Below are 26,429 nucleotides of genomic sequence, written 5' to 3'. Positions count from 1 at the left end.
TACAATGCAAATCATGGCCCTTTTATTATTCCACTTAGAAATCACGGTTTAGGTTTTACATGTAACTACATTTAAGGTATTATCTCTAGACAGCAAATACTGTTCTCTAATTTTGCAGCAATCCAGAAATGTTTCACGAATTATGCAATCCTTTAACTTAAAAAGTGGTGTCATAGTTGAATGCACTGTCTCTGAGTTGTATTTATGCTTAATCTACGACAACCATGGTAATATTTATGCTCAATCTCTGTGACAGCTTTTATTATATTTCTGCTTTGTCTGGAACATATTCTTCCCTTGATTTTTTATCAACCATTCTGTACTGATTTTGATAGGGAATATGGCAATCTGTGACGTCTTCTTGTCCAATCTGCATTACTTTCCCATATAGTTTGTGTCAGCTCCAATTAGCCCATTCATCATTTTAAAGTGATTCCATTGTCATAACTCAATCTTTAAAAAAAGTGTAATACATCAAAAGCGTAACAAAATCATTTTTTATCTAAATAATGGGCTACACACTCTTACATTAAATCCACACAAAGACCTCACTAAAATCAAGCTGTATTATATTTATTTGCCACGGTATCAAGTATCATTTAAATGTATAGCGTCATAGTTAGTATAGCATCTGAACTCGTTCTGTAGTTGGTTGGTGTGTCGAGGGATGAACGTACACAGTTTGGCTCCAAGCAGCTTCTCCGCCATGGCCTCCATCACCATACCTGCAGTCAATTACAGGTACTTGTACAATATAAACAAACTATGATGCACACACAGTTAAATCAGTAATTGACTTTTCATTTAAATATTGTTAAGAGTCCATAGCATGTTAGCTCAACTTTTCAAAGTGTCAGAAGGGCTTTATGTTAACCAACACTGCATAAATTTCTTAGGCATGTTTCAATAACAGTTTAAGACATAAAGTGAAACTTTCTTAGGATCATAATTTTGTTATATTTGTAGTTATTTGTAACACTGGAGCATCAAGTTGTATTCAAGTTGAAAAAAACACCTCGGGGGGGGGGGGGGAAACCATTCCAGTTAATATGTGATGTTCCTTCATATTTAAGATATTACTAAATTCTTAATTGAAACAGAATCAACCAATCAAGTGCCATAACTTTTGATTGAAACCAATAATAATGGGCCAAACTCTGCAAGTAGGCTTTTTTATGATATAACATCTATAAGACTTTTACATTAGATATTAACCGTCAAAATTGAAGAAAAAAAAAACAATCCGATCAAGTTAAAATTTGCCTTTTTTGCCTCTACAAATCTAACAATCTGTTCTAAATACTATATTTTTGGGATCCAAATGGCTTAGAGTGGTATCTAGCAAATAATGACATTGACCATACCTGTACATAAAATGATCTTGTCCTTGGTTAAAAACTTAGCGGTGACTGCCATTCTACATAGACACTCTTCAGATAGGAAGGGCGGGTCCACTATCACCACATCAAAACTGTGTTTCCACTCTAGCGGAAGATTAAGTGGGTCTTTATAGTCAAAGAACTGGAAATCGTCACCATATATAGAGAACCTGGTGTCATACTCCAGGCACTTGACCAAGCAGCCTTCCGGGCACAAAGACTTGATGGTTTTGTACGCTGTTGGTGAACTCAAACAGGCGATTCTTAAAGAAACGGGAATGTATGGTATTTAAACAGCAACAAATTAAGACACTTCAGCGAACACTGTTAACAGTTTTTTTTCCAATTCAAGGGTCATAACTCTGAAGTGACAAAAGCAACATGGCTGGTTATCAATCCTGGAGATTGTCTGAGATAATATTTGCATACACATTTTGACCAAATTTGGTGATGATTGGACACAGGTTTCTGAAGTTATAAATCGGACAACATACTGGATGCCGCCCATCTGCAAAACGCTGCAGCTAAAATAAAATTGAGGGGAGGAAGGGGGTCGTATTTTACCTAGTTGCAAGATTGACAAATATCTGAGGTGCGGGTGATGATCAAGGTAGGTACCCCAGTGTACCACGTGACATGTGATCATTACATAGTGGTCACTTATGCAAAATTATTTCCCATGAATGAGTTATGAACTGGACACAAACCATTTTTAAGGATTATATAGCAAGTCTTACGATCTAAGTTCTGAGAATATTATGTCATTATCATATTGTGTTTACTTCTACCACATTATTTTAAATCTAACAATGAATGAAAAAGTTATGGAATGGATGGGACACAAAACCCGATGAACATGACAACGCTATGATTCCTTTACAGCTTTACACACTTTATCTACTAAATGGATTTATCGATAGACTTCCTTAAGGTGAGAATATGAGCTCAATCCCTTCCCTTGTCCCTTGTTAGACAGCCTGCAAAGTACACATTTGTTTATTCATAAATATTGTGGGTTGTGATGTTTTTAAAACGTAGAATTCAAACAAAATGTATGTTCATTATACCTTTCTTCTAAAAGGCCAAACAGTGTTTTAAATACCGATATAAAATTACGCAAGTATCCAGTCTCAAAACAAGCATGAAGTAGGACCATGTCTACATTAAGGTGTTTTAACCAATATATTTTATATTTATACCTTTTTTCTGTAAGTGAGAAATGAACATACATACCAAAATACCAACTAAAGCAAAATACTAAGAGAATCAGCTTATTTGAAAGCAACGAGTGCATGCAAACAAATACACAGTAATTAATGATTTTTAGAGAAAAGCTTAAACAAGAAAATGCGCTTTTCTCCCCCATTATGTGGTCGTAGCTGATGCTGGACATGAAATATGTGTACTTTGGACTGGAATATGTATCCGTATCATGATCAACTTGCATACCAAGTATCAAGTTACCGAGCCCAAGCATTCATGAGCAGAAACCATTTTTTCACCTCAAGGTCGCTGCATCCATGACATGTGACCTAATGATCTCAATTGAGTGTAAACCATTTTCCAGCTTAAGGTCTTTGCCGACATATCATTGTTGGACTGAAGGTCGTTAACTTGACACACAAATCTCAAAAACAATAGGAGTCATCTACTGGTCATGACCAGCATGCATACTAAGTATGAAGATCCTGGACCCAAAGGATCTCAAGTTATTGAGAGGAAACCGATTTTTCCCCTCAAGGTCACTTTGACCTTGACCTTTGACCTACTGATCTCAATTCAATCACTAGAGTCATCAACTAGTCATGACTAACATGTGTACCAAGTATGAAGTTCCTCAGACCAGGCGTTTTATAGTTATTGAGCAGAAAGAAAGCGTGACATACAGACCAAATGGGGGAGACATTTCACATTTAACTACATTTGCAATGATAGTACCCACCTGTAAGGAACATGACCTATCACAGAAACATGACAAAAGCCTTGTTGGATAGATAGCTTTTAGAATGTAATATCATTTCATGATGACCTACCCCACCTTCCCATAAAGTTTTAAAATATTGACCTGAAACATTTTAAAGAAAACAAGCATTTTCAGTGAAAAGATATCCCCCGCCAACGATGGCTTGTTTGTGCTTGATGGCTTGTTTGTGCTTGAAGGTTAAAAAAATCTCAGAAAGAATAAGATAAGCACATTGGTTTTACTGAGAAACAGCTGCAAACAATGATTTTTTAATAAATCAAGGGCAATAACTCTTAAGGAAAATTGACCAATCCAAAAGAAAAATAGACAGGCATCATCACAGTATGTTGGTTCTTATTTATTCCAAGTGTCATGAAATTCTACCAGCTAGTTGCATAGAAAAGGCTGCAAACATGGATCTTTTAATAAATCAAGGGCAAATAACTCATATAGAAATTACACAATCCAATATATAAATAAACAGGCATCATCGCAGTATGTTGGTTCATATTTATTTCAAGTTTCAAGAATTTCTACCAACTAGTTACTGAGAAATGGCTGTAAATGAGAGTTTTTCAAAAAATCAAGGGCAATAACTCCAAGTACAATTGACCAATCAAAAAAAATATGAACAGGCATCATCCCAGTATAGTAATTCATATTTATTTTAAGTTTCATGAAATTCTGCCAGCTAGTGACTGAGAAATGGCTGTGAATGTGCATTTTTCACAAAATCAAGGGCAATAACTCCAAGGACAATTGACCAATCAAATTTTTATTTGGACGGGCATCATTCCAGTATAGTGGTTCATATTTATTTTAAGTTACATGAAATTATACTGGCTAGTTACTGAGAAAACGCAGGTGACGGACGGAAGGAAGGACGGACGGAAGGAAAGACGGACGGAAGGACGGACAACGCCATTTCAATATCCCCCTCCCTATTTCATAGGTGGGGGATAAAAAGTATGAACATCAAATTTGAAATGATAAGTATATGCAAGATTGAGAGGATGTCAACTCCTTGATATTGATCAGAAACTGATTTTCAGCTCGAGGTCACCACAACCTTGACCTTAGACAAACCAACCTTAAAATCAATATGGTATATCTGTTGTCATTACCAACTTGTTAGCCAAGTTTTGAGATCTCTGGGGTATTGCCGTCTTCAGTCTTGATGGAAAACTGTGGGGATGGAAGGAATGTAAAACTGACATATATCTGATTACTATATGCAGCATTACGGGTGCTGAAAAGCGAAAACACAATCACTTTATGGTGTTTCTTAGGTACATACATGCCATATCCCCTGGCGGGAGTAAAATTCCCCGGATTTCTGACTCATCCCCTGGATCCATATCCCCTGGAATTTAATTTTTTTACCAGCTAGAGGTTGACAGTGGAAAGCACCCATAATATTATGAGTGTGAAATTTCATGAAGGACCATGATGACTAAGTCCAAAAATTATTGTAATAAGAGTGTGTTTCTGTATTTGTTCTTATATCATAAATGTATATATGCGCTAAATTTCGCTGCGTAAAAAGCCCGGTGTGTAATATCCAAATCCCCTGGGAAGACTCTCAGAAATATGGCATGTATGTAGGTAAGTCAATATACAATTTTCGAAAAACCTTTTAAAGTAAATTGTACATGGAAACAAATTAAATGTTACTACAATAACGTAAAAAAAATAATACGTATGTTTATGTATGACTTGGATATGCCTCGCTATGTTCAAAACACACTTATACCAACATATAAAAGCTAAATAAACTAGGGTGCATTATTTTCATAATAATTATAACATTGATATTTGTGATAATAGTTGTACTCAAAGTCTTCCTCTTCTATTATAAAGCATAAACTTTGTGTACCATTATTATCACAAATTATAAATTATAATAGCGTGTGATAATGCATGTGGTGCTATCTTTCATTATCTAATGATAAGTTAATAGACAGTGCTAGCTACAATTTTATGTAATTAGTCACAAGATGCTATAACTAAGTGTTAAGAATGTTCTGATTGACTGTACGACATGGTTAAGCTGTATGGATAGCATGTCTAACAAACATCACCTTTCATGTTTAAATGCAGTGCATTTCGTCAATACATCCTCCACTATATGAATTTAAGTGAAAAACACGCTAAAAGCTCCAAATCCTTTTTTGGCAGATTTGTAACACCGGATTTGTCTAAGATTTTCTTTCAATGATTTTTTGGGGTCTGCTTCTGTCAAACTTGAAATAAAAAAAATTGAGCGAAACCTAAAGACAGTCGAGTCAGTAGAGTGTCATTATTTGAGTGAAATATATCTTAAATTTATAGTTCATGTACTTACCAGATAAAAAATTTACCCAAAACATGGTGTTTTCTACACTTTCTCTGCCATCTTTGAAATCAGCCACAAAAACCTCACTTACTCCACCGCAGACACACTTTCAATAACTGCTGATCTTCAATAAGATAAATTTAAGTGAATATATATTCACATAGTTCAATTACAAATATGAAATGAATGTCTGTGTTTCAACTGTATTTTAAGCTCCACAGTACACACAGCCAATACACAACCTCAAGTTTATTTCCTAAATAAAAAACAGTGTAAAATTAGATTTAGAGAAGCCATCATGAAACACCAAAGCTGGGGCTCAAATCCACATTTTTTAAGTGACAGGCAGACACATATACCTCCACCATAACAAAACCTAACACTTAGAGAAAAGACAAGTGTCAGACACAAGAAAGTATTGAAAAAAGCCAACTCATTAAAGCCAACTTCAAGCCATTTAGCATAGGTAGTATGAATAGTTTAGAAGCAATTCAGTAACTACTTAATACCTACTGAAATCTGGTCTAGAACTGCTAAAGCCTCCTGGGCCAGTCTGTACATACCTGAAGTCTGCTCTGGCCACTGCTAAAGCCCCCTGGGCCAGCCTGTACCTACCTGAAGTCTGATCTAGCCACTGCCAGAGCATCCTAGGCCAGCCGGTTTCTAACTGAGGACTGATCTTGCCACTACCAGAGCCTCCTGGGCCAGCCTATACCTACCTGAAGTCTGGTCTAGCCACTGGCAGAGCCTCCTGGGCACACCTGTATCTACCTGCCGTCTGATCTAGCCACTGCAAAAGCATCCTGGGCACAACTGTATCTACCTGAAGTCTGGTCTAGTCACTGCCAAAGCCTCCTGGGCATACCAGTATTTACCTGCTGTCTGGTCTAGCCACTGCCAAAGGCTCCTGGGCACACCTGTACCTACCTGCCATCTGGTCTAGCCACTGCCAATGCCTCCTGGGCACACCTGTACCTACCTACGGTCTGGTCTAGGCACTGCCAAGGGCTCCTGGGCATGCCTGTATCTACCTTAAGTATGGTCTAGTCATTGCCAAAGCCTCTTGGGCACACCTGTATCTACCTTAAGTTTGGTCTAGCAAATGCCAAAGCCTCCTGGGCACACCTGTTTCTACCTGAAGTATGGTCTAGCCACTGCCAAAGCCTCTTGGCACACCTGTTTCTACCTTAAGTATGGTCTCGCAAATGCCAAAGCCTCCTGGGCACACCTGTTTCTACCTTAAGTATGGTCTAGCAAATGCCAAAGCCTCCTGGGCACACCTGTACCTACCTGCCATCTGGTCTAGCCACTGCCAACGCCTCTTGGGCCAACCTGGTCGCTGTATTCTCTGTGTACCAAAACTGGCTCAGCTGCTGTAACACATATTAAACATACATGTAGTGGTTAAAGATGTGTATCCACTGTATATACATCTGGGCTCTTACATTTGTTAATTTAAATACACTTAATTCTTATTGAGCCTGAATATTTAATATATGAAATTAACTCAACTAAAATTTCTGTGCAAATTGAAATGTTCAAATAAATATTTCTATATATGGCCCCGAACTCTTTATGGTTTAGTGATTTGGCCAACACTTTTGAATGAGTCATGAATGCAATTATGATACATCAGACGTTTGGTCATACCCAGTAGTTACAAATTTTACCCAGTCCTCCTGTATGTTGATGTTGGTGACATTTCCAAGCTCATATGCCACCTGGGCTTTCTGGTGCTGCAACGACTGCTCACTGTAGAACATCTGCAGGGCCGCAAGTGTGTCCGCAGACAGGGTGGGTGTGTCTTCGTCACTTTCCGACATAACTCACTGTAACAGGGTCATTTATTATTATTATCATTATTATTATTAGTATGGTGATGACACCTTAAAACTAACATTTCACGGTTCAGGAGATCGCGTAATGGGGGACTACTTTCTTTCCTTTCGTTTTCCAATATATTTACATGTATGACCTCAACATTGAACGTCAGCGCTTGGTATGGGCTTAGATATTCGTTTTCCATTGGCCGATAATTATTGCCGCTTTTATTGAATCATGCTTTTGTGACAAGTTTTTAATTCAATTACATTTCGGAGCTGAACGGAGAAGGTGTTACTAACATTTCAAATTTAGTAAAATAACATGTAACAACTACGCACCTGTGAGAGAGAATTTAATATATGTGCTCAGTACCACATACTGGTAAGACATTTATGTATAATTGTCATGTAATGTTTACTGTTTGTCATGTAATATATTTCGTTGTATCATGTTTGTATTGTTTTATGTTATATGTGATTGATTATGTATAATTAACGGACAATCGCTTTGTATTGTACCTTTTGGAATTATTGCGATTGACTTTTGATTTATATTGCCATGTTAAATATATTTGGATTTGTTCTTTCAGTGCACGAGTTTTCATAATAGCTAATAGCTGTTTAATAAAAAGAATAAAACGAACCCGCAACTTAATGCCTTACAATGTATATATTCCCATTACGAAGAATAGACAATAAGGACGTGTTACATCACTGACTGCAATAGAAAATAGTATCAATTAACGGATTAGTGTCAACATGTCCTGTGTTTTACGACCAGTGTCCCGGACAGGCAAACTAGCTGACTTACATTGGTAAAATTAAGATAATCAATTCCAAGATTATTTTTTTTCGTCTTTTTTTATGATTTTACGGGACAAACATGCACCCTCCGTGACAGAGATACGACTTCCGGAACAATCCCGGACGTCCAGGACGTTATCACATGTATGGAAAATACTGTCAGCTCTTTATTTTAAATCCATACAAAGGTCCTGATATCCTGGCCCCTTATATTAACATAGCTTGAGCCAGTCCTGATATGTATTGTGACATATTGCCTTTCAATATACTACTTTAATACACACTATGAAGCTCTCCTTTATTGATAAGCTTAAATTAAAAGTCTAGAAATTAATGAGTCACTTGGTTGTTAATAGTGATAAATGATGGTGGAATTTTCTAGCAAATATATCTTGTTTAAACCAAATTCTATAGGACATTTATTGATTATTAATTCTGCTAACAGTCAATTCGGCTGCAACTTGTTAGGGCTTATATAAATTTGTGACATTAAGCTAATATCTAGAAATGACTAAGCATGTCTGTTTTGTAGTCCACCTAAATGGCCGTCAACGAGTCTTTTGACGATTTTTTTACTATGGCCGAGTTACAGAGATACACAAAGAAATGTATTAAATAATAAAAAAAGAATCACTGATCCCTCATTATTGTAGCTACAATGTAGTCTGTTGTGTTCGTAAAAACCAGTACAAAGGACATCAAAGTGTCCCTGGTAAGGGTAAGTACAGGTTAAAATTGGAGCCTTGAGCTGAAAGGTCTAATTTTCATTAGAAAAGAATATGGCAAATATAATGTTTTCAATTGACTGTAGCTATATAATTTTTCAGTCACATTCACACACTTTCTATATATAAGCCACAATATTTGGTATTGAGAGAATTATTTATTTGGTTATTGCTACGAGTTAGTCAATACCAAAACTCGTAAAAAATCTGAAAATTATATGGACTAGCATGTATGTTAGTGAATTTTTACAGTGACAAGATTTCGAAAAACTCTGTGATTATCTGCACTTGGCCAGGCTTTAAATGAGATTTTTTAATCCCAGTGGAATCATTGACAAATTTCGCATCAATACATTGCAGACAGCCTAGTTCTCTACGTGTTTGCCAGCACATTTTTTGTAATTCATTGAATAACGATCTTTTTACCAATGGTAAAACACTCGGAAGATTCGCTGGTTTGATCTAGTTTGTTTTGTTGACATCCAGCATGTGCTTATTAACGATTGTTAAAACCTTTTTCATTGGTCAAGATATTGTCTCGCACCAATCAACTATAACGATTCATTTAATATTAATAAGTAAACTTTCAAGATGGCTGCGTCCAGAGTGATTTTGCAAAGTGATTTCAATTCGGCTTTAAGGTAAAATTTATTAAATTACAACATCATTTTTACATGGCGGTGTTAAATTTTAAAGTCGAAAATTAATTTACAATTTCCGATTTTCAGAGACAAAGATGGCAAGGCATGGATCTCCTATAAATGCCAAGGTAAACAATAACTTGTTATACTTCGGACGTTAGTTCTAATTTCGGATATAAAACAAAGTTATTAAATGTATTTTTTGTCTTAAGTATATTTTTCTTTAAAAAGCATGTGAAAACACATTTTTTTTTGGTATTGTAGAAAAATAATCTATAATTTGGGGAGAATTACCCCTGATTCCTGAACAACCTATTTTCGACCACAACCTATTTTCGACCGCTTCCTGAAAATGGGTAAAACACTTCTATTTTGCATCACTTCCGGTAAAAATAAGCTCCAAATGTTAACCATAACAGTAGAAATGTCAGAAAACTTCATTTGAAAAAGAATGGGAATGGTAGTGTTAAAAAACTTAAGTTATACTTGAAACAACACCAATTTGTCATTTTTAATTAATGCCAAATTAGACACTTTGTTTAAAATGATTTCACATGTAAAATACTTCTTTAAAATCGTGTTGTTTTTGTTTGCCAGATCTTTCATATCTACAAAGCCTCTTAACCTATGTCCTATTGTTTTCTAAGTATAGTGCACAACATTAAAAGTGCATCAAAATATGGTATGTTGCTTATTCTAAAATGAATGAAATTTATCTACAGGTAACTATATTGAATTGCATTTGGACGCTCAGTTACCATAGAATTATACATATTGCAGCCTAGGCAGGTCATATGAGGCTCATTCAGAGTTGGACCAGTGATAACAGGGTTCATGATGGGTGAATTTATCATTTTGTACCCATGTGAAAGCCATTAGAAGGGATGATGCATTCCTTTGCCTCTCTTGTGGTGATAAGTAACTAAAAAGTGACTGTATGGCAAATGTGTAAATATTTAATTACTTTTAAAAAAAAAAAAAATACATTAAACAGTTTAAACAAGTTATGCAAATTAAAATAAAAAATATTGTGCACAAACTTTTGTTGCGAAGTATAGTTAAAGGTCATGGTCGAAAGCATGTTGTATCTAGGTCAAATACAACATGTGACAGCCACATTTTGGATTCAAAATGTAAACAACAGACGATTGAAACAGATTTTTTTTTTTTTTTTTTTTTTGAAAGATGAATGATTGCTTTAAATGGTACATACAAACATTTATTTTTTATTATCACTTATTTATGATTAAAATGTGAATAATCCTTAGGCGGTCGGAAACCCGTTGTTCCGGGATAATATAATGCACCAGTCAATTGTAATGCACAAGTCAGTTGTAACCACAGCCCCCCGCCACCCCCCCCCCCCCCCCCCGGTCCGGGGTAAAGCTGGGACCTTGACTTTCGGTCCAGCCAACCCCAGGTAAAATCCCCGCCCTGCAAGGATGAACTGATGGTTAAATCCCCCCTAAATGCCCCCTGCAACCCAGGGAGCCTAGGTCAGGCCCATTCCCCGCTATATTTTGCGCAAAGACAAAACCAATGCATTCACCCGGCACTGCAGGGCCACCTGAAAGGTAAAAACACGGCCCATTACCCGGCTATCCCAGGTATACCCCCGGACCTGGGGGGCTCGTGATTACAATTGACTGGTGCATTACCACAGTCCAGGGGAATAGTGGGGGAAATGGTTCGTGTGTTTACTTTCCAGGTGGTCCCACAGTGCCATGTGAATGTGGTGGTTTTGTTTTCGTGCTAAAAAAGTAGGGATTGGGTCGTGGTTTTATGCCATGAAATGTCCGTTCTTTTAACAGGATTTGTGTGCGTTTTAGCCAATCCTTTCCCGGAGTTTAATGAGATCTCCTGGGGGTGGGAGGGCATTTTGTGGGGATTTTACCAGCAGTTCGTTCCCGCAGGGCGGGGATTTTACCTGGGATTGGCTGGACCTTTAGTCAAAGCCCCTGCTTTTCCCCAGACCTGGTGACATAAATGAGTGTTTATAATGTACATGTATGTTAATAGTTAAAGTTTATATTTTGTCTGTTAAACCATATAGGCGCCAGGCAGGGCACTAGCTTGTTTGAAATACTATTTATTATTGCAAACATAATTATGATTCCCAATAGTTAAGTCATAAAGTTTAACAGCTAAATAAAATTACTACGCGATCTACTTGCAGCGGACTTAAACGTACCAGTTTTTGATTATGTAAACCGTACATCCGAGGGTTTTTTTTTCGATAAAGATGGCAGAGGAGTTCCGAATGTAAAAAACAACTGCCAAATTTACAACAGTCATCCATTGATTTTATGATGTGAGTTATTTAGAAGCTTGCACATGTGTACTGGCTGGTATAAAGGCATAAATAGGCATTTCCCGCTGAATACTCAAATTTAGCATTTATTTATGCCTGGTCTTCTAACGATTTGAAGCGCAAGCTTTGCGTAGCCTGCCACCTAATCATTTGCACGGCCCAAAAAATGCTAACTACCGGTATTATGTGGAAATCAATAAAATAAACTGAATTGATTAATGAAATTGAAATGACATAAATATAAATTGCATTAGAAACATTTCACTAAGAACAGAAAAAACGTGAATGATATAAAGAAGAAGAAATTGCTTAAGCACCGTAGCTATGGTGCATTTGGTCTTTAGAACTTCTTGATCTTTTACATGAACCAGGAAAAGACTCCATCCACAGTTATCTGAAAACTACAGAGCTAAGTGAATCCAGAATACCATATGTGTCGTCTTCTGATGGATTTTCTGTACAAAGTGTGTCGGAGGTTAGTCCAACTTGTTACAAATATTACATGTTTATGTTCTCTGCACATTTCATCTCATTTTTCTTTTAATAGTATACTGGTGACTATGCCTTAAAGGCTGTACTCACATTATCTTTTTTTTCCTGCATGTATTTTCCAGAAAATGCAAAAAACATGTTTAAAGCAACCTCTCCTATTTGTCATGCCAAACAATCCAAAAATGTTTTCTTGTTTAGACATGTTGCAATAACGTGTTATTTAATGTCTGTGACAATATCTCAACAACTATGGCCAGGCCTTTCTTATTGAATACTGGTTTGTGTGGATTTTAGCCAAAATGTTAAAAAAATATGGTACAATCTGTGTACCCCTAAAACGCTTAGGTCTTAGGCTTACATTTATTTAAACAGGAGTTTTAAATTCAATTAAATGAAAATGACATACTACATGAGGAAGCTTCTTGGCAAAGTGATGAACCTTGTAAAGGGGTCCCAAACTGACAAGTTGGGTGTACCTAATGGCATTTCATACATGTACATATATTGCAGCGAAGAATTGACATCAACTTTGAAAATGATGGAGAAAGTTTACGAAGAACATTTATAGCTCCAGCTATGACATTTAGCAGTATACACAAGGAGAGGAAGTCTGTGAGTCCTATCTACGAGAGCTCAGTACCGCTATGGTACAATAGCTTACTTTTGTTGCCTTTGGAATCAATTAATTTTTTATAGCTTTAATGTTAAATGATAAACTCTAAATCCATACGTAGAACCCTGTGTGCAGTATTAAAGGAACTCTGAGAGCTAATGCATTTGTCTCATAACCCTTCAAGAATAAGTTTAATGCAACAAGTTTTATATTTTCTGAACTGATCAGTAAAACAAACATTGGAAACTAACCACTTCAACTGTTCTGTGTTTGTATGAATGTCTGTCTGCAGGTTCACTGTATGGATGTGACGCTAGGTGGGCTTGGAGTGTCCTCAGATTCTGAGGGACGGCTCAAAGTCTGGGAGTCTGGCTCTGGGGATGTCCGGGTAAAGATTGTGTTAAATGTATAATTAATCGTAAACAGCATTATTGTCCAAATTTATGCATACACATGTACTTAATTATTGAATATTTTACTTCTGTAGTACCTGTAATATTTAAAGCATATTTAAGCAAATTGTGAAAGTGATAGACTTCAGGTTTTTCAACTATGGCATACAACTTTGCATAAATGAAGAATGAGTGTTTTATATTTAAGCGAGACCTGGAAGGTCATTTTGGTGATGTGTACACATGCCAGTTTTTCCCGTCTGGTATCGTGATTCTGACTGGGGGCGCAGACATGCAGTTGAAGATATGGTCCGCGGAGACGGGTCAGTGTGCAGCCACACTCAGGGGCCATAAAGCTGGTAGGAATGATAATCATATCCTTAGGCCATGTATGACAGTTTTAACATACAAAAATATTCTTTTAGTTTACACTTACATTCTTTCCATTGGCCTACCAGGTCCTAAGCTTAGGCTGCTTGTCTCGTCAATAACTTTAATCATAGTGCTGGGACTAAAGTGAAACTTGGTATATTAATTGATAGCAATGAGAGGAAGTGCAATGCACAAAAGCTATAATCCTACCTTTCATATTTACTGAATTATTTCCCCTTTTCAATATTTGTGTTATAATGGGTACTAAGACACTCAATTGTCTGGTAAATAACCTAAAAATACTGAATGGATTTCAGTGAAACTTCAAACAAAGATGGAAGGCAATATGCACATGTGCATTGCACAAGAACCATAATGCTACCTTTAGTCATTGCTGAATAATTTTCACCGTTAATTTTTACAGTATTAGCAGCTTTTTTCGACCAGTTAAAACATACTAAAGGGATTGTAATGAGACTTGAAATATAGATAAATAACAATGAGAGGAATTGCAGTAAACAATAACTTTAATTGTATTTCCCATAAAATTTTCCCCATAATTACTGAATTATCTTCTCTTTACCATATGTTTATTTCTAATTATTTGTGTAAAGCATAGCTCCAAATCTTCCAGGGATTGACTTCATTTGATATGTGCAATTATCACCAAATTTGGTCAGAATGTGTATGGGCATAATATCATGGACAAGTTTGATAACCAGCCATATCTCTCAAGTCAAGCAAGAGTTTAACCTTCATTTATAGAAATTATCTAAAGTAGATCAGAATGTTTATGGGATAATATCGTTGACATTTTCTTAAACCAGCTATGTCGCTTGTGTCACTTGAGAGTTACCTCCCTTTTATTATAGAAATTACCTAAAATCAGTTTCGTCCAATCAAGCACTTTAGAAATTTATTCAGAATTGGAAGAATATCTTGGTCAGGTTCGATTACCAGCCTAGTCTATTAGTTTTCCAAAGTGATAAAGTTTGAATTAGCAAAAACTGTATTAATTTTACAGTATCTGCGCTCTAAATTTGGCTTAAGGTGCAACCACTTTTCACCAAAATTAGGACAAGGATATTTTTATTTTTGTTTTGTTTGAATAACTGTAAACCATCGAAGATATTAGCTTCAATACTTACACATTTGATCAAAATAACAATGAAAATAACATTTACGACTTAATATCTTTTATAAGTTACATAACACTAACATTTTGTCAGATTTATGACAGAAGGAATTGAATAAGAATTGCAGCATAAATATATCATATTACATCTCTGTGACCAGATGCTGCTAAATTGCCTCCCTTGAAGTGATATTTTGTTTGTTTCAGCACGATATTATATTGCTGTTATTAAAAATTGAAAGATTGATTAAATGCAGTTAAAAATTGACCTCCAGCACATTTCAAGAACCATCACTTTGTGACCCAATTGCTTCCATTGGCATGAAGTGTTTTAGCCAATGTATGTTATGTATCATTTTTATCACAACTTTAAAAATAAATGAAACTTAAAGCAGCATTTGGTGGTGATGCCAAATTCACACATTTTTAGAACAATAACTCTGTTATAATGTAGTTGCCTCCCTTGAAACATGTCTGTTTCAAAATCATTACGGCCTGAATGACATTTATCCGAGAGTGTCTGATGGCAATTTATTTATGTGTGTGTATACTTTTGATGATCTGTAATTCATAGGTTACTACAACCCCTCTTTCATATTCATTATGTTTGACCTTTCTAAACTGTTTGAAATCTAATGTCATTGCTTGTTCGGTCCATATCATCATTACTCACTGATAGAACTTGGCATATGGCAAGTTAATGTGGACAAGTACTTTGGGAATGCATTTTAACTCTGTGGGGTCAAAGGCACTGATACTAATAATTGAAAAACAGTTTCAGCTCAGTAACTAATTAATTAGAAGTGACATATAGTGATGGAACTTGGCATGTAGTAAACACATTTGCAATCCTTCCATGGGATTACATATGTGGTTTGTAGGTCAAGGTCAAGGACAGGTTTCTGCTCAATGACTTGAGTTTGACCTAATATGAAGCAATTTGGTATTTAGCAAGCTTGTTAGGAAATGTTCCATAGGCGTTGATGTTCCTATGGGAAGTATTGTCAAGTTTGTTGATTTGAATTTATTTGGGTCTGTCGCGACTATGGGCTGCATTATGGCTTGACGCCGATGTGATGCCATCACAACTTAATTTGTGTTTAAATGCCATAAGTGACATCACATAAGATAGGAGTGTCTGCAAAACGCAATCAAATCCAGAATTAGAAGACTTGAAGAAACAGAGTGAGATACAAGAGATCCGGATGTGATACCCTAGCTCTTTGCAATTCTTAAACGTTCTTGATGTAAAGCACAGATACACAGGATAAAACTTTTCTGGGTTGAACCAGTACTGAGTACACCATTTTCCCAGTACTTAATGTTATATGTTAGGCAAGGGAACTAGTGGTACCATTTTGAACATCTTTTGGTTCAACGTGACCAGAGTTGGAATACCTAAATACAATAGTCTTGCCTTTGGGGACACCAAATTTCTGTATGTGAAAATTTATGATAGCTGATTATTAAAATCTTGTCTCCTGGCATGGATCTTACCTTGCTCATACCTTATTGCAAGGTTTGACTTTTAGCAGTTTGTTACCAAATTTCTCATGTTTCTTATATAATAGTTTTCTTGTTTTGTGCAGGTATCCTGGAAACAGCCATAGTAGACCGGGGACGTAACATTGTGTCATGTGCGCGGGATGGGACATCACGACTTTGGGACTGCAGTACCCAGCAGTGCCTGGTTACTGTTGAGACAGAGGGGGGAAATGTCAACTGCTGCACCCTGCAGGCCACACCTCCAGACTATGACCTCGGCACACAGTCACATACACCTGGTGGGTACTATGGCATGTGAATCACATGTAACAGCTGTATACATGTTCTTATATTTTACATACCATTACTTGTTCCCAAGAACAACTTACGACAATTATAACAATCTTTATTCTCACGTTGTGCTTAGCAAATCAAGGTTAAGATACACGATGTATTCCAAAAGAACAACATCTATGTCTATGTCTTTGTTGATTTACTTATATCAATGAATATAACCTCTTGAGGCTCTTCATAACAAAACGGAATATTCTGAGAGCACACAAAAAACGACTGACTGTGATACTACAACAATGCATTCAAGCAAAGGTTGTGCACATATATTAATAGATTACATTTGTTGTACCAGGTGAGCAGGAAGTAGGCACAGCTGGCAAGTTGCTGTTGTTGGGGTGTGAACGAGGCTATCTCCAGGGATACGGGCTTCAGACCAGGCAAAAGGTCGGCTCTCATGCTAGATTTTGACTTGTTGTCATATTTTGCTTTTACATGCAAAATGCAGCAGAATGTCTTGTTATGTATATCATTATGCCCCCATTAGAAAAAGAGGGGTATATTGCTTTGCACAGGCATGTCGGTATGTCGGTCGGTCGGTATGTCGGTCGGTCCGTCGGTAGACCAAAGCTTGTCCGAGTGATAACTCAACAATTCCTGGACGTATGGTCATCAAACTTCACATGAAGGTTGGGCCTGACCAGTAGATGACCCCTAATGATTTTGGGGGTCATCGGGTCAAAGGTCAAGGTCACAGTGACCTTTATTGGTAAAATAATTTTAAAGCATGTCTGAGTGATAACTCAACAATGCCTGCACCCATGGCCCTCAAACGACATGGAGGTTGGGCCTGACCAGTAGATGACCCCTATTGTTTTGGGGGGGTCATCAGGCCAAAGGTCAAGGTCACAGTGACCTTGAATGGTAAAAGGTCGTCCGAGTGATAACTTGACAATACCTGCACCCATGGCCCTCAAACTTGACTTGGAGGTTGGGCCTGACCAGTAGCTGACCCCTATTGTTTTTGGGGCTCATCGGATCAAAGGTCAAGTTCACAGTGACTTTGAATGGTAAAAGGTTGTTCGAGTGATAACTCAACAATGCCGGCACCCATGGCCCTCATAATTTAATTGGAGGTTGGGCCTGACCAGGAGATGACCCCTATTGTTTTTGGGGGTCATCGGGCCAAAGGTCAAGGTCACAGTGACCTTGAATGGTAAAAGGTTGTCAGAGTGATAATTCGACAATGCCTGCACCCATGGCCCTTATAATTGAATTGGAGGTTGGGCCTGACCAGTAGAAGACCCCTATTGTTTTGGGGGGTCATCGGGCCAAAGGTCAAGGTCACAGTCACCTTGAATGGTTAAAGGTTTTCCGTGTGATAACTTGACAATGCCTGCACCCATGGCCCTCAAACTTGACTTGGAATAGGGCCTGACCAGTACATGACCCCTTTTGTTTTTGGGGGTCATCTGGCCAAAGGTCAAGGTCACAGTCACCTTGAATGGTAAAAGGTTGTCCGAGTGATAACTCGACAATGCCTGCACCCATGGCCCTCAAACTTGACTTGGAGAATTGGCCTGACCAGGAGATGACCCCTATGGTTTTTGGGGGTCATCTGGCCAAATGTCAAGGTCACAGAGACCTGGTGGGGTAAAAGGTTGTCCGAGTGATAACTCGACAATGCCTGCACCCATGGCCCTCAAACTTGACTTGGAGGTTGGGCCTGGCCAGAAGATGGTCCCTATTGATTTTAGGGGTCATTGGGCCAAAGGTCAAGGTCACAGTGACCTTGAATGATAAAAGGTTGTCCGAGTGATAACTCAACAATGCCTGCACCCATGGCCCTCAAACTTGACATGGAGGATGGGCCTGACCAGGAGATGACCCCTATTGATTTTAGGGGTCAAGGGCAAGGTCACAGTGACCTTGAAAGTGAACTCGACATTTCCTGGACTTATGGTCATTAAACTTGACATGAAGGTTGGGCCTGCCCAGTAGATGACCCCTATCGACTTTAGGGGTCATCAGGCCAAGGTCAATGTCACAGTAACCTTTAACGCAAAAAAGTTAACAAATCTTCTCCCACTGATATCTCAACAATGCCTGAACCTATGATCATTAAACTTGACATGGATGTTAAGCCTGACCAGTAGATCACCCTTATTGATTTTAGGATTCATAGAGCCAAAGGTCAAGGTCACAGTGATCTTGAATGGTAAAAGGTTGTCCGAGTGATAACTCAACAATGCCTGAACCCATGGCCTTCAAACTTGACTTGGAGTTGCATCTGACTTGTAGATGACCTCTTACGATTTAAGGGGTCATTGGGTCAAAGGTCAAGGTCACAGTGACCTTGAACGAAAAAAACTTGTCTGTGTGATAACTTGACAATGCCTGCACCCATGGCCCTCGAACTTGACATTTAGGTTTCTGGTGACCAGCTGATGACTCTGGATCCTGAGTTCATAGAGTAAAAGGTCATGGTCATAACACACTCTATCCTCACACTTTAATGGTCATAATCTTAAAACTGCCTTAACGGCAACAAATCAGCTGTCATTTTGGTCCATGCATATTTCATTCAATTGTCCATATAATCCTGACAACATGGCGCTCAGGGGGGGCATAATGTTTGACAAACATCTCTTGTTTCATCTCATACAGTCTCTTCTTTCATGTAAAAGTAAACTTATTTGTAGTGAAACTTTGCCACTGGCATTTATCTGTTTGGCAGAGGGATGATACGTGTATCAAGTGTATTGTCTCTACAATAGTTCCATTATTGTCATGTCTAATTTATCTAACTTTGCCCATCAAAATTCTTGAAAAGGTTAATAAATTATCCTAGTTTGTGTTCAATTTATTTTGCCCATGTTTTGAACATGAACCTAACTGGTGTTTGTGTGTGGAAAGTTGACTGATAATGTCACCGTCAATTTGTTTATGGGGTGAAATTTAATGTGATTTTTCACTGAAACAAATAGTTTTTAGCTTGTCTGTCTTTCAAAGCAATCTTGACCTGTCATTGTAGCCTTGCTGTCGTTGTCTTCGGCCTCATTGTCATTTAGTTCTGTTTATGAAAAGTTTATAAAACACCTGCTTATGGGCCATCTGTCTGTGCCTCCATGTGTCAGTCCTTAATATTCTTGTCTCACCAATAACTTTGTTATTTTTGATGGGATTTTACTTTCACATAATTGTAAAGCACTATGGTTAGGTGTGTCACACATAGTTATCATGCTCTTATTTCAAAGGTCAATGTTACACTTTGAGGTCAATGTTGTAGACGATGAATTTCAAAGCAATACATTGGTTATTGAACATAACTGTATTATTTTTAAAGGCAATTTGATTAATTGTAGTGCATTACTTAGGTGCTCTCACCTCAAAGGTCAAGGACATATATGGAGGTCAATTTTGCATGATATGGATATTCTTTTAGGAGTTAATTAAATTGCCTGGATGTCTTACAAATGAGATTTGTTGTGGATAGATTATTTTTTTTATTTGATCTGCATATTATGAATGAAGGAAAAGTTAGAAAGCTTGAATGATTTCCATTACACCTCATTTGCAACACAATACAATCGGGTTTAAGTCATAACTCAGTTGTGTTTGTTAAGTTCCAGTTATGTTGTACTTAGGCCTAAAAAAAATATATATCCGTTTCGGGTAACTCGACCCTACCTATAAAAATGCGCCGACCTTAACTATTTTTTTCCGTTATGGAGCAAAAAAATGTTCGTTAGCGAATAGAGAGTTACGAAGGGCAGATAAATGCAGATTTTAATCAGAATTATTGTTTATATGATAAAACAAAGTCAGGCAATGACAGAAATGTAGGAAAGACTGCCATGTGCAAGAAAACACTCTGAACTTCCGACAGATTTTGAAAAAAAAAAAAAAACCTACCCTACCTAGATATTTTGGGAAGGTTACCCTAAACAAACATTTTTTTTTTTTTTTGGGCCTTACTACTATAAGAATTTTTTGTGTTTTTAAGGTTCAAATGGTTACATTCAAATGCATCTGAATCTCAGTGAAGAGGACTTTGACTGAGAGTTGAAAGAGTTCCTTTTACCTTATGCAATCCACCATCTATATTTCATTGATTTTTGGCAGTGTTGCCTTATTTTTTTGTTTTGCATTATTATAGCAAATATTATCAGTTAGAGGTCAAGAAGCTATCTTTCTGACAAGGTTAAATTGGCTACATTTATCATGTTGCCGTGACCACTCTTGTTCTTGTATATTGTTGGAAAAGTGTACAAAATCTTTTATACACACATAATGTCATAACAGAAATGAAAGTTGTTGATTGTGTCTAATCTCTGTGGACAGGTTGTTTAAACGACAACAAAAAAGGGCAAAACTATTCTAAACAGTGAAAATGCCATGAAATTTCTGTAAAAGCCATCTCAAAGCATTTAAAAAGTAATAATCTAAATCATTACTTTGTAGCATAGTGGTGTGTTGGGCCCAAAGTTTCACATCCATCTCTAATTTGTATCCTATTTTATGGCCATATTTCACGTGATGCATACCGGTTCATGTATTTCAGGTGTTTGAGCTGGACTGTCATGATGCGGTGAACTGTTGTAGATTTGTCAGTGAGACATGCGTGGCGTGTGGTACACAGGACGGACACATCACCATCACAGATATAAGGAATATCAGGTAGCTGAATCATCATGTAGAATTTATATTTCAGACTGTACAAATAAAATACTTGTTTTCAAAGTGGACAGTTCCATATCTAAACATAAAATAAAAGAAAATTGTATAATAAGAAGATTTGCTGTGGCATAGAGACATTCGTGTTTTAAATTTCATTAAAAAAGTATTAACATTTGTTAAATTGAACCTATTTTAAAGGGATATGACTTAAAATCAAATTTTACTTGAACATGTACAGGTTGTTGTTTTCTTTATACTTTCAAATGAAAATTGTTACCATATAAAAAACTAATATTGCTTTCTCACATCAGTTAAAGTATTGTCTTCCCTCAGAGTTCTACTGTTTTATCATTGGCTTCCCTTAGAGTACCACTGTTATATCATTGACTTTCCTTAGAGTGCCACTGTTATATCATTGGCTTCCCTTAGAGTGCCACTGTTGTATCATTGGCTTCCATTAGAGTGCCACTGTTATATCATTGGCTTCCCTTAAGAGTGCCACTGTTGTATCATTGGCTTCCCTTAGAGTGCCACTGTTGTATCATTGGCTTCCCTTAGAGTGCCACTGTTATATCATTGTCTTCCCTTAGAGTGCCACTGTTATATCATTGTCTTCCCTTAGAGTGCCACTGTTATATCATTGGCTTCCCTTAGAGTGCCACTGTTATATCATTGGCTTCCCTTAGAGTGCCACTGTTGTATCATTGGCTTCCCTTAGAGTGCCACTGTTATATCATGGTCTTCCTTTAGAGTGCCAATGTTATATCATTGGCTTCCCTCAGAGTGCCACTGTTATATCATGGTCTTCCTTTAGAGTGCCACTGTTGTATCATTGTCTTTCCTTAGAGTGCCACTGTTCTATCATTGGCTTCCCTCAGAGTGCCACTGTTATATCATTGACTTTCCTTAGAGTGCCACTGTTGTATCATTGGCTTCCCTTAGAGTGCCACTGTTATATCATTGTCTTCCCTTAGAGTACCACTGTTGTATCATTGGCTTCCCTTAGAGTGCCACTGTTGTATCATTGTCTTCCCTTAGAGTGCCACTGTTATATCATTGGCTTCCCTTAGAGTGCCACTGTTATATCATTGTCTTCCCTTAGAGTGCCACTGTTATATCATGGTCTTCCCTTAGAGTGCCACTGTTGTATCATTGTCTTCCCTTAGAGTGCCACTGTTATATCATTGGCTTCCCTTAGAGTGCCACTGTTGTATCATTGGCTTCCCTTAGGGTGCCACTGTTATATCATGGTCTTCCCTTAGAGTGCCACTGTTATATCATTGTCTTCCCTTAGAGTGCCACTGTTATATCATTGGCTTCCCTTAGAGTGCCACTGGTATATCATTGTCTTCCCTTAGAGCGCCACTGTTATATCATTGGCTTCCCTTAGAGTGCCACTGTTGTATCATTGGCTTCCCTTAGAGCCCCACTGTTATATCATTGGCTTCCCTAAGAGTGCCACTGTTGTATCATTGGCTTCCCTTAGAGTGCCACTGTTGTATCATTGTCTTCCCTAAGAGTGCCACTGTTATATCATTGGCTTCCTTTAGAGTGCCACTGTTATATCATTGTCTTCCCTTAGAGTGCCACTGTTATATCATTGTCTTCCCTTAGAGTGCCACTGTTATATCATTGGCTTCCCTTAGAGTGCCACTGTTATATCATTGGCTTCCCTTAAAATGCCACTGTTGTATCATTGACTTCCCTTAGAGCGCCACTGTTATATCATTGGCTTCCCTAAAAGTGCCACTGTTATATCATTGGCTTCCCTTAGAGTGCCACTGTTGTATCATTGGCTTCCCTTAGAGTGCCACTGTTATATCATTGGCTTCCCTTAGAGTGCCACTGTTGTATCATTGGCTTCCCTTAGAGTGCCACTGTTATATCATTGTCTTCCCTTAGAGTGCCACTGTTGTATCATTGGCTTTCCTTAGAGTGCCACTGTTGTATCATTGTCTTCCCTTAGAGTGCCACTCTTGTATCATTGGCTTCCTTTAAGAGTTCAACTGTTATATCATTGTCTTCCCTTAGAGTGCCACTGTTGTATCATTGGCTTCCCTTAGAGCGCCACTGTTGTATCATTGGCTTCCCTTAGAGTGCCACTGTTGTATCATTGGCTTCCCTTAGAGTGCCACTGTTGTATCATTGGCTTCCCTTAGAGTGCCACTGTTATATCATTGGCTTCCCTTAGATTGCCACTGTAGGATCATCGGCATCCCTTAGAGTGCCACTGTTGTATCATCGTCTTCTCTTAAAGTGCCACTGTTGTATCATTGTCTTCCTGTAGAGTGCCACTGTTATATTATTGGCTTCCCATAGAGTGCCACTGTTATATCATTGGCTTCCCTAAGAGTGCCACTGTTATATCATTGGTTTCCCTTAGAGTGCCACTGAGATATCATCTGTTATTTCCTTGTCTTCCCTTAGAGTGCCACTGTTATATCATTGTCTTCCCTTAGAGTGTCACTGTTATATCATTGTCTTCCCTTAGAGTGTCACTGTTATATCATTGTCTTCCCTTAGAGTGTCACTGTTATATCATTGTCTTCCCTTAGAGTGTCACTGTTATATCATTGTCTTCCCTTAGAGTGCCACTGAGATATCATCTGTTATTTCCTTGTCTTCCCTTATAGTGCCACTGTTATATCATTGTCTTCCCTTAGAGTGTCACTGTTATATCATTGGCTTCCCTTAGAGCGTCACTGTTATATCATTGTCTTCCCTTAGAGTGTCACTGTTATATCATTGTCTTCCCTTAGAGTGCCACTGTTATATCATTGTCTTCCCTTAGAGTACCACTGTTATATCATTGTCTTCCCTTAAGAGTGTCACTGTTATATCATTGTCTTCCCTTAGAGTGTCACTGCTATATCAATATCATTGCTTCCCTTAGAGTGTCACTGCCATATCAATATCATTGCTTCCTTTAGAGTGTCACTGCCATATATTGTCTTCCCTTAGAGTGCCACTGCCGTAGCATTTTTATTGGTGAGTTTTCTCTGGAAATGCCACTGCTGTTTCATTGTATTATTTGTTCCCTTAGAATGCCACTGCGGGAATGGAAGGAGACCAGAAATGCCATCTTGTCCATTCTCCCATACAAGGGCGGATTCTTCACAAGCACAGGTATGGGGGAATTAGAAAAAATGATGAAATAAACTATAAGAAGAGTAACAGTCAGCAGCAAGCTGTTAGGAGGTGTCTTACTATTTGATCCCAACAATTTTAATGACTTGAGATGTTTACATGGGAAATTACTATCTTGCACATGTACAGAAAAGGCAATGCACATTGTCGTAAAGTTACTGATGATGATTTTAATGATAAAAACTCTTGATACATTCATTTTCATAAATGAATCAAGGCTTCCGTTAAAGGAAGTTTGGAGGTATATTACTCTTTAAATATTTGGCTAAGACTGCCGAAATTCAGTCATTTGAAGTACAGAAACTGTCATGAATTGGATAAAACTTCCCGATGAAAGCTTGCAAGTTCAAAATGTCAAAACCTGGTGCAAAGGTTACCTTTAATATTTGTTAACTTTCAACATGGAGTATGATTTATTGGTCCCAGTTTTCGTTAAGTCTTTAATTAAAATGAAAACTAATTATTTTTAAATCCTTAATAGTATTTCAACTCAATAATTGGGCAATATTTTATTGTTTTGTCATAGAATTCCACTGCAGTATCATTGTATGAGAAACTTAACTTCCATATTTCAGAGAAAACATTCCAAAATTGATGACTAGGAAGTTCATACTTCCTAGTTTTAAATTCTTAATGCAGAGACTTTGGTAAATTATACTCTACCATGTTATTTCACATTATGTTGTACACCTGTGACATATGTGTTGTTTTCAGGTGATGGTTCATGTTTCTACGTGGACCAGAGCCAGGAGACTGTGCTGGAGCTATGCGGTGCGGACTGTGACCCCGTGTACCGGGCTGTATCTGATGGGGCTGCTGTCTATACAGCCTGTAGAGATGGCCTCATCCGCAAGTACCAGAGTGCAGATATCGATCAATGCCTTCAGTTGTAGATCCTGGGTACTGACACTGCTTCCATCCATAATGATGGCGTCATGGAGTACTCCTTTACTTCCCATCATAAGTTGGGCACTATGTTTACCACCACATGTACCCATGTACAAATATTGACTCTTGTCTTAAAGTGACACACTCATTCAAGATCAATACATATACTGTATGATATACATGTAAAACAAACATAAATTTTGAGTGATATAACTGTGTATTTAATAGCCAAAAATGCAAAAATATTTAATGATTGGTGAATGTTAAAAGATTTACTGCGATTTACTATGGTCTCAATAACATGCTTTCTTTACATTTCTTTTATATTAAACTCGGTATCCTCCATAAGAACCATTGTTTTTTGACATTTGTTCATCCTTTTTTGTATATTTAAACACTTGTATTAAATGTGTTAAATCTCTTCTTTGGGGGTAATAGTGCATATTTGAGTGGTAGAGGTGGAGCCATGGCAGGAAGGGCAGCTTTTGTACTTGGGTTTTTGATAAAGTGAATTCAATATTAATGTCTTATTTATTGTAATTTGCCACTTTTTCAATTAAAAATATCTGAAATTTAGTTTTGTTTTTATAGGACCTCTTTGTGCTCTTGCTATAAAGTATAATATTAATCAGTAAACAGCTTTTGATTGCTCTTAAAAGCTGTAACAGCTCTTAGTGGACCCATAAGAAAAAGACAGATAAGGCAATTACTATTAAAAGTTGAATGTAAACAATTTGCTTGTTTTATATGAATTTAATGTATCATAAATATTCAGTGAAAATATTCATCTGAATATGCTTACATTCAAACTTCATCTCATTACTTAGTTTAATTTGTTAATTTTGCCATCATTTTGTTCATGTGATCTGTTAAATGTTCAGTAACATGCTATTGTTATGAAATAAATTTAACGACTACTTTTTTGTTTTCACCCCACCATATTCTGTTCTACA

General features: G+C 37.3%; 2 protein-coding genes across 2 annotated transcripts; one reads left to right on the top strand and one right to left on the bottom strand.

The window, feature by feature from the left end:
- Window positions 1-7: 7 nt before the first annotated feature.
- Window positions 8-9,535, bottom strand: LOC128236904 (EEF1A lysine methyltransferase 1-like). Its single transcript, XM_052952037.1, has 5 exons — window positions 9,456-9,535; window positions 7,348-7,506; window positions 6,968-7,050; window positions 1,365-1,642; window positions 8-725 (listed from the first exon to the last, which is right to left on the bottom strand). The coding sequence occupies exons 2-5, from the start codon at window positions 7,498-7,500 to the stop codon at window positions 589-591; spliced, it is 651 nt and encodes a 216-aa protein (XP_052807997.1). The 5' UTR covers window positions 7,501-7,506; window positions 9,456-9,535; the 3' UTR covers window positions 8-588.
- Window positions 9,536-9,568: 33 nt separating this feature from the next.
- Window positions 9,569-26,376, top strand: LOC128236902 (proteasomal ATPase-associated factor 1-like). The gene is made up of 11 exons (XM_052952035.1): window positions 9,569-9,670; window positions 9,758-9,798; window positions 12,353-12,456; window positions 12,984-13,085; window positions 13,379-13,474; window positions 13,687-13,837; window positions 16,575-16,769; window positions 17,117-17,208; window positions 21,326-21,441; window positions 24,485-24,567; window positions 25,303-26,376. The coding sequence occupies exons 1-11, from the start codon at window positions 9,621-9,623 to the stop codon at window positions 25,479-25,481; spliced, it is 1,209 nt and encodes a 402-aa protein (XP_052807995.1). The 5' UTR covers window positions 9,569-9,620; the 3' UTR covers window positions 25,482-26,376.
- The last annotated feature ends 53 nt before the right edge of the window (window positions 26,377-26,429 follow it).

Source organism: Mya arenaria, chromosome 6 (assembly GCF_026914265.1).
Source record: "Mya arenaria isolate MELC-2E11 chromosome 6, ASM2691426v1".
In the NCBI taxonomy this organism is placed as follows: Eukaryota; Metazoa; Mollusca; class Bivalvia; order Myida; family Myidae; genus Mya; species Mya arenaria.
The sequence above is the reverse complement of the archived record's forward strand: the minus strand, read 5'-3'. Positions and strand labels throughout refer to the sequence as shown.

Coding starts and splice junctions, on each gene's coding strand:
- LOC128236902 (XM_052952035.1), top strand. CDS start 9,621: ATGGCTGCGTCCAGAGTGATTTTGCAAAGTGATTTCAATTCGGCTTTA. Junction 13,086..13,378: donor TACACAAGGAGAGGAAGTCT/GTGAGTCCTATC, acceptor GTCTGTCTGCAG/GTTCACTGTATGGATGTGAC. Junction 24,568..25,302: donor CGGATTCTTCACAAGCACAG/GTATGGGGGAAT, acceptor TGTTGTTTTCAG/GTGATGGTTCATGTTTCTAC.
- LOC128236904 (XM_052952037.1), bottom strand. CDS start 7,500: ATGTCGGAAAGTGACGAAGACACACCCACCCTGTCTGCGGACACACTT. Junction 7,051..7,347: donor TCAACATACAGGAGGACTGG/GTAAAATTTGTA, acceptor TATGTGTTACAG/CAGCTGAGCCAGTTTTGGTA. Junction 1,643..6,967: donor GTGGCTAGACCAGATGGCAG/GTAGGTACAGGT, acceptor CGTTTCTTTAAG/AATCGCCTGTTTGAGTTCAC.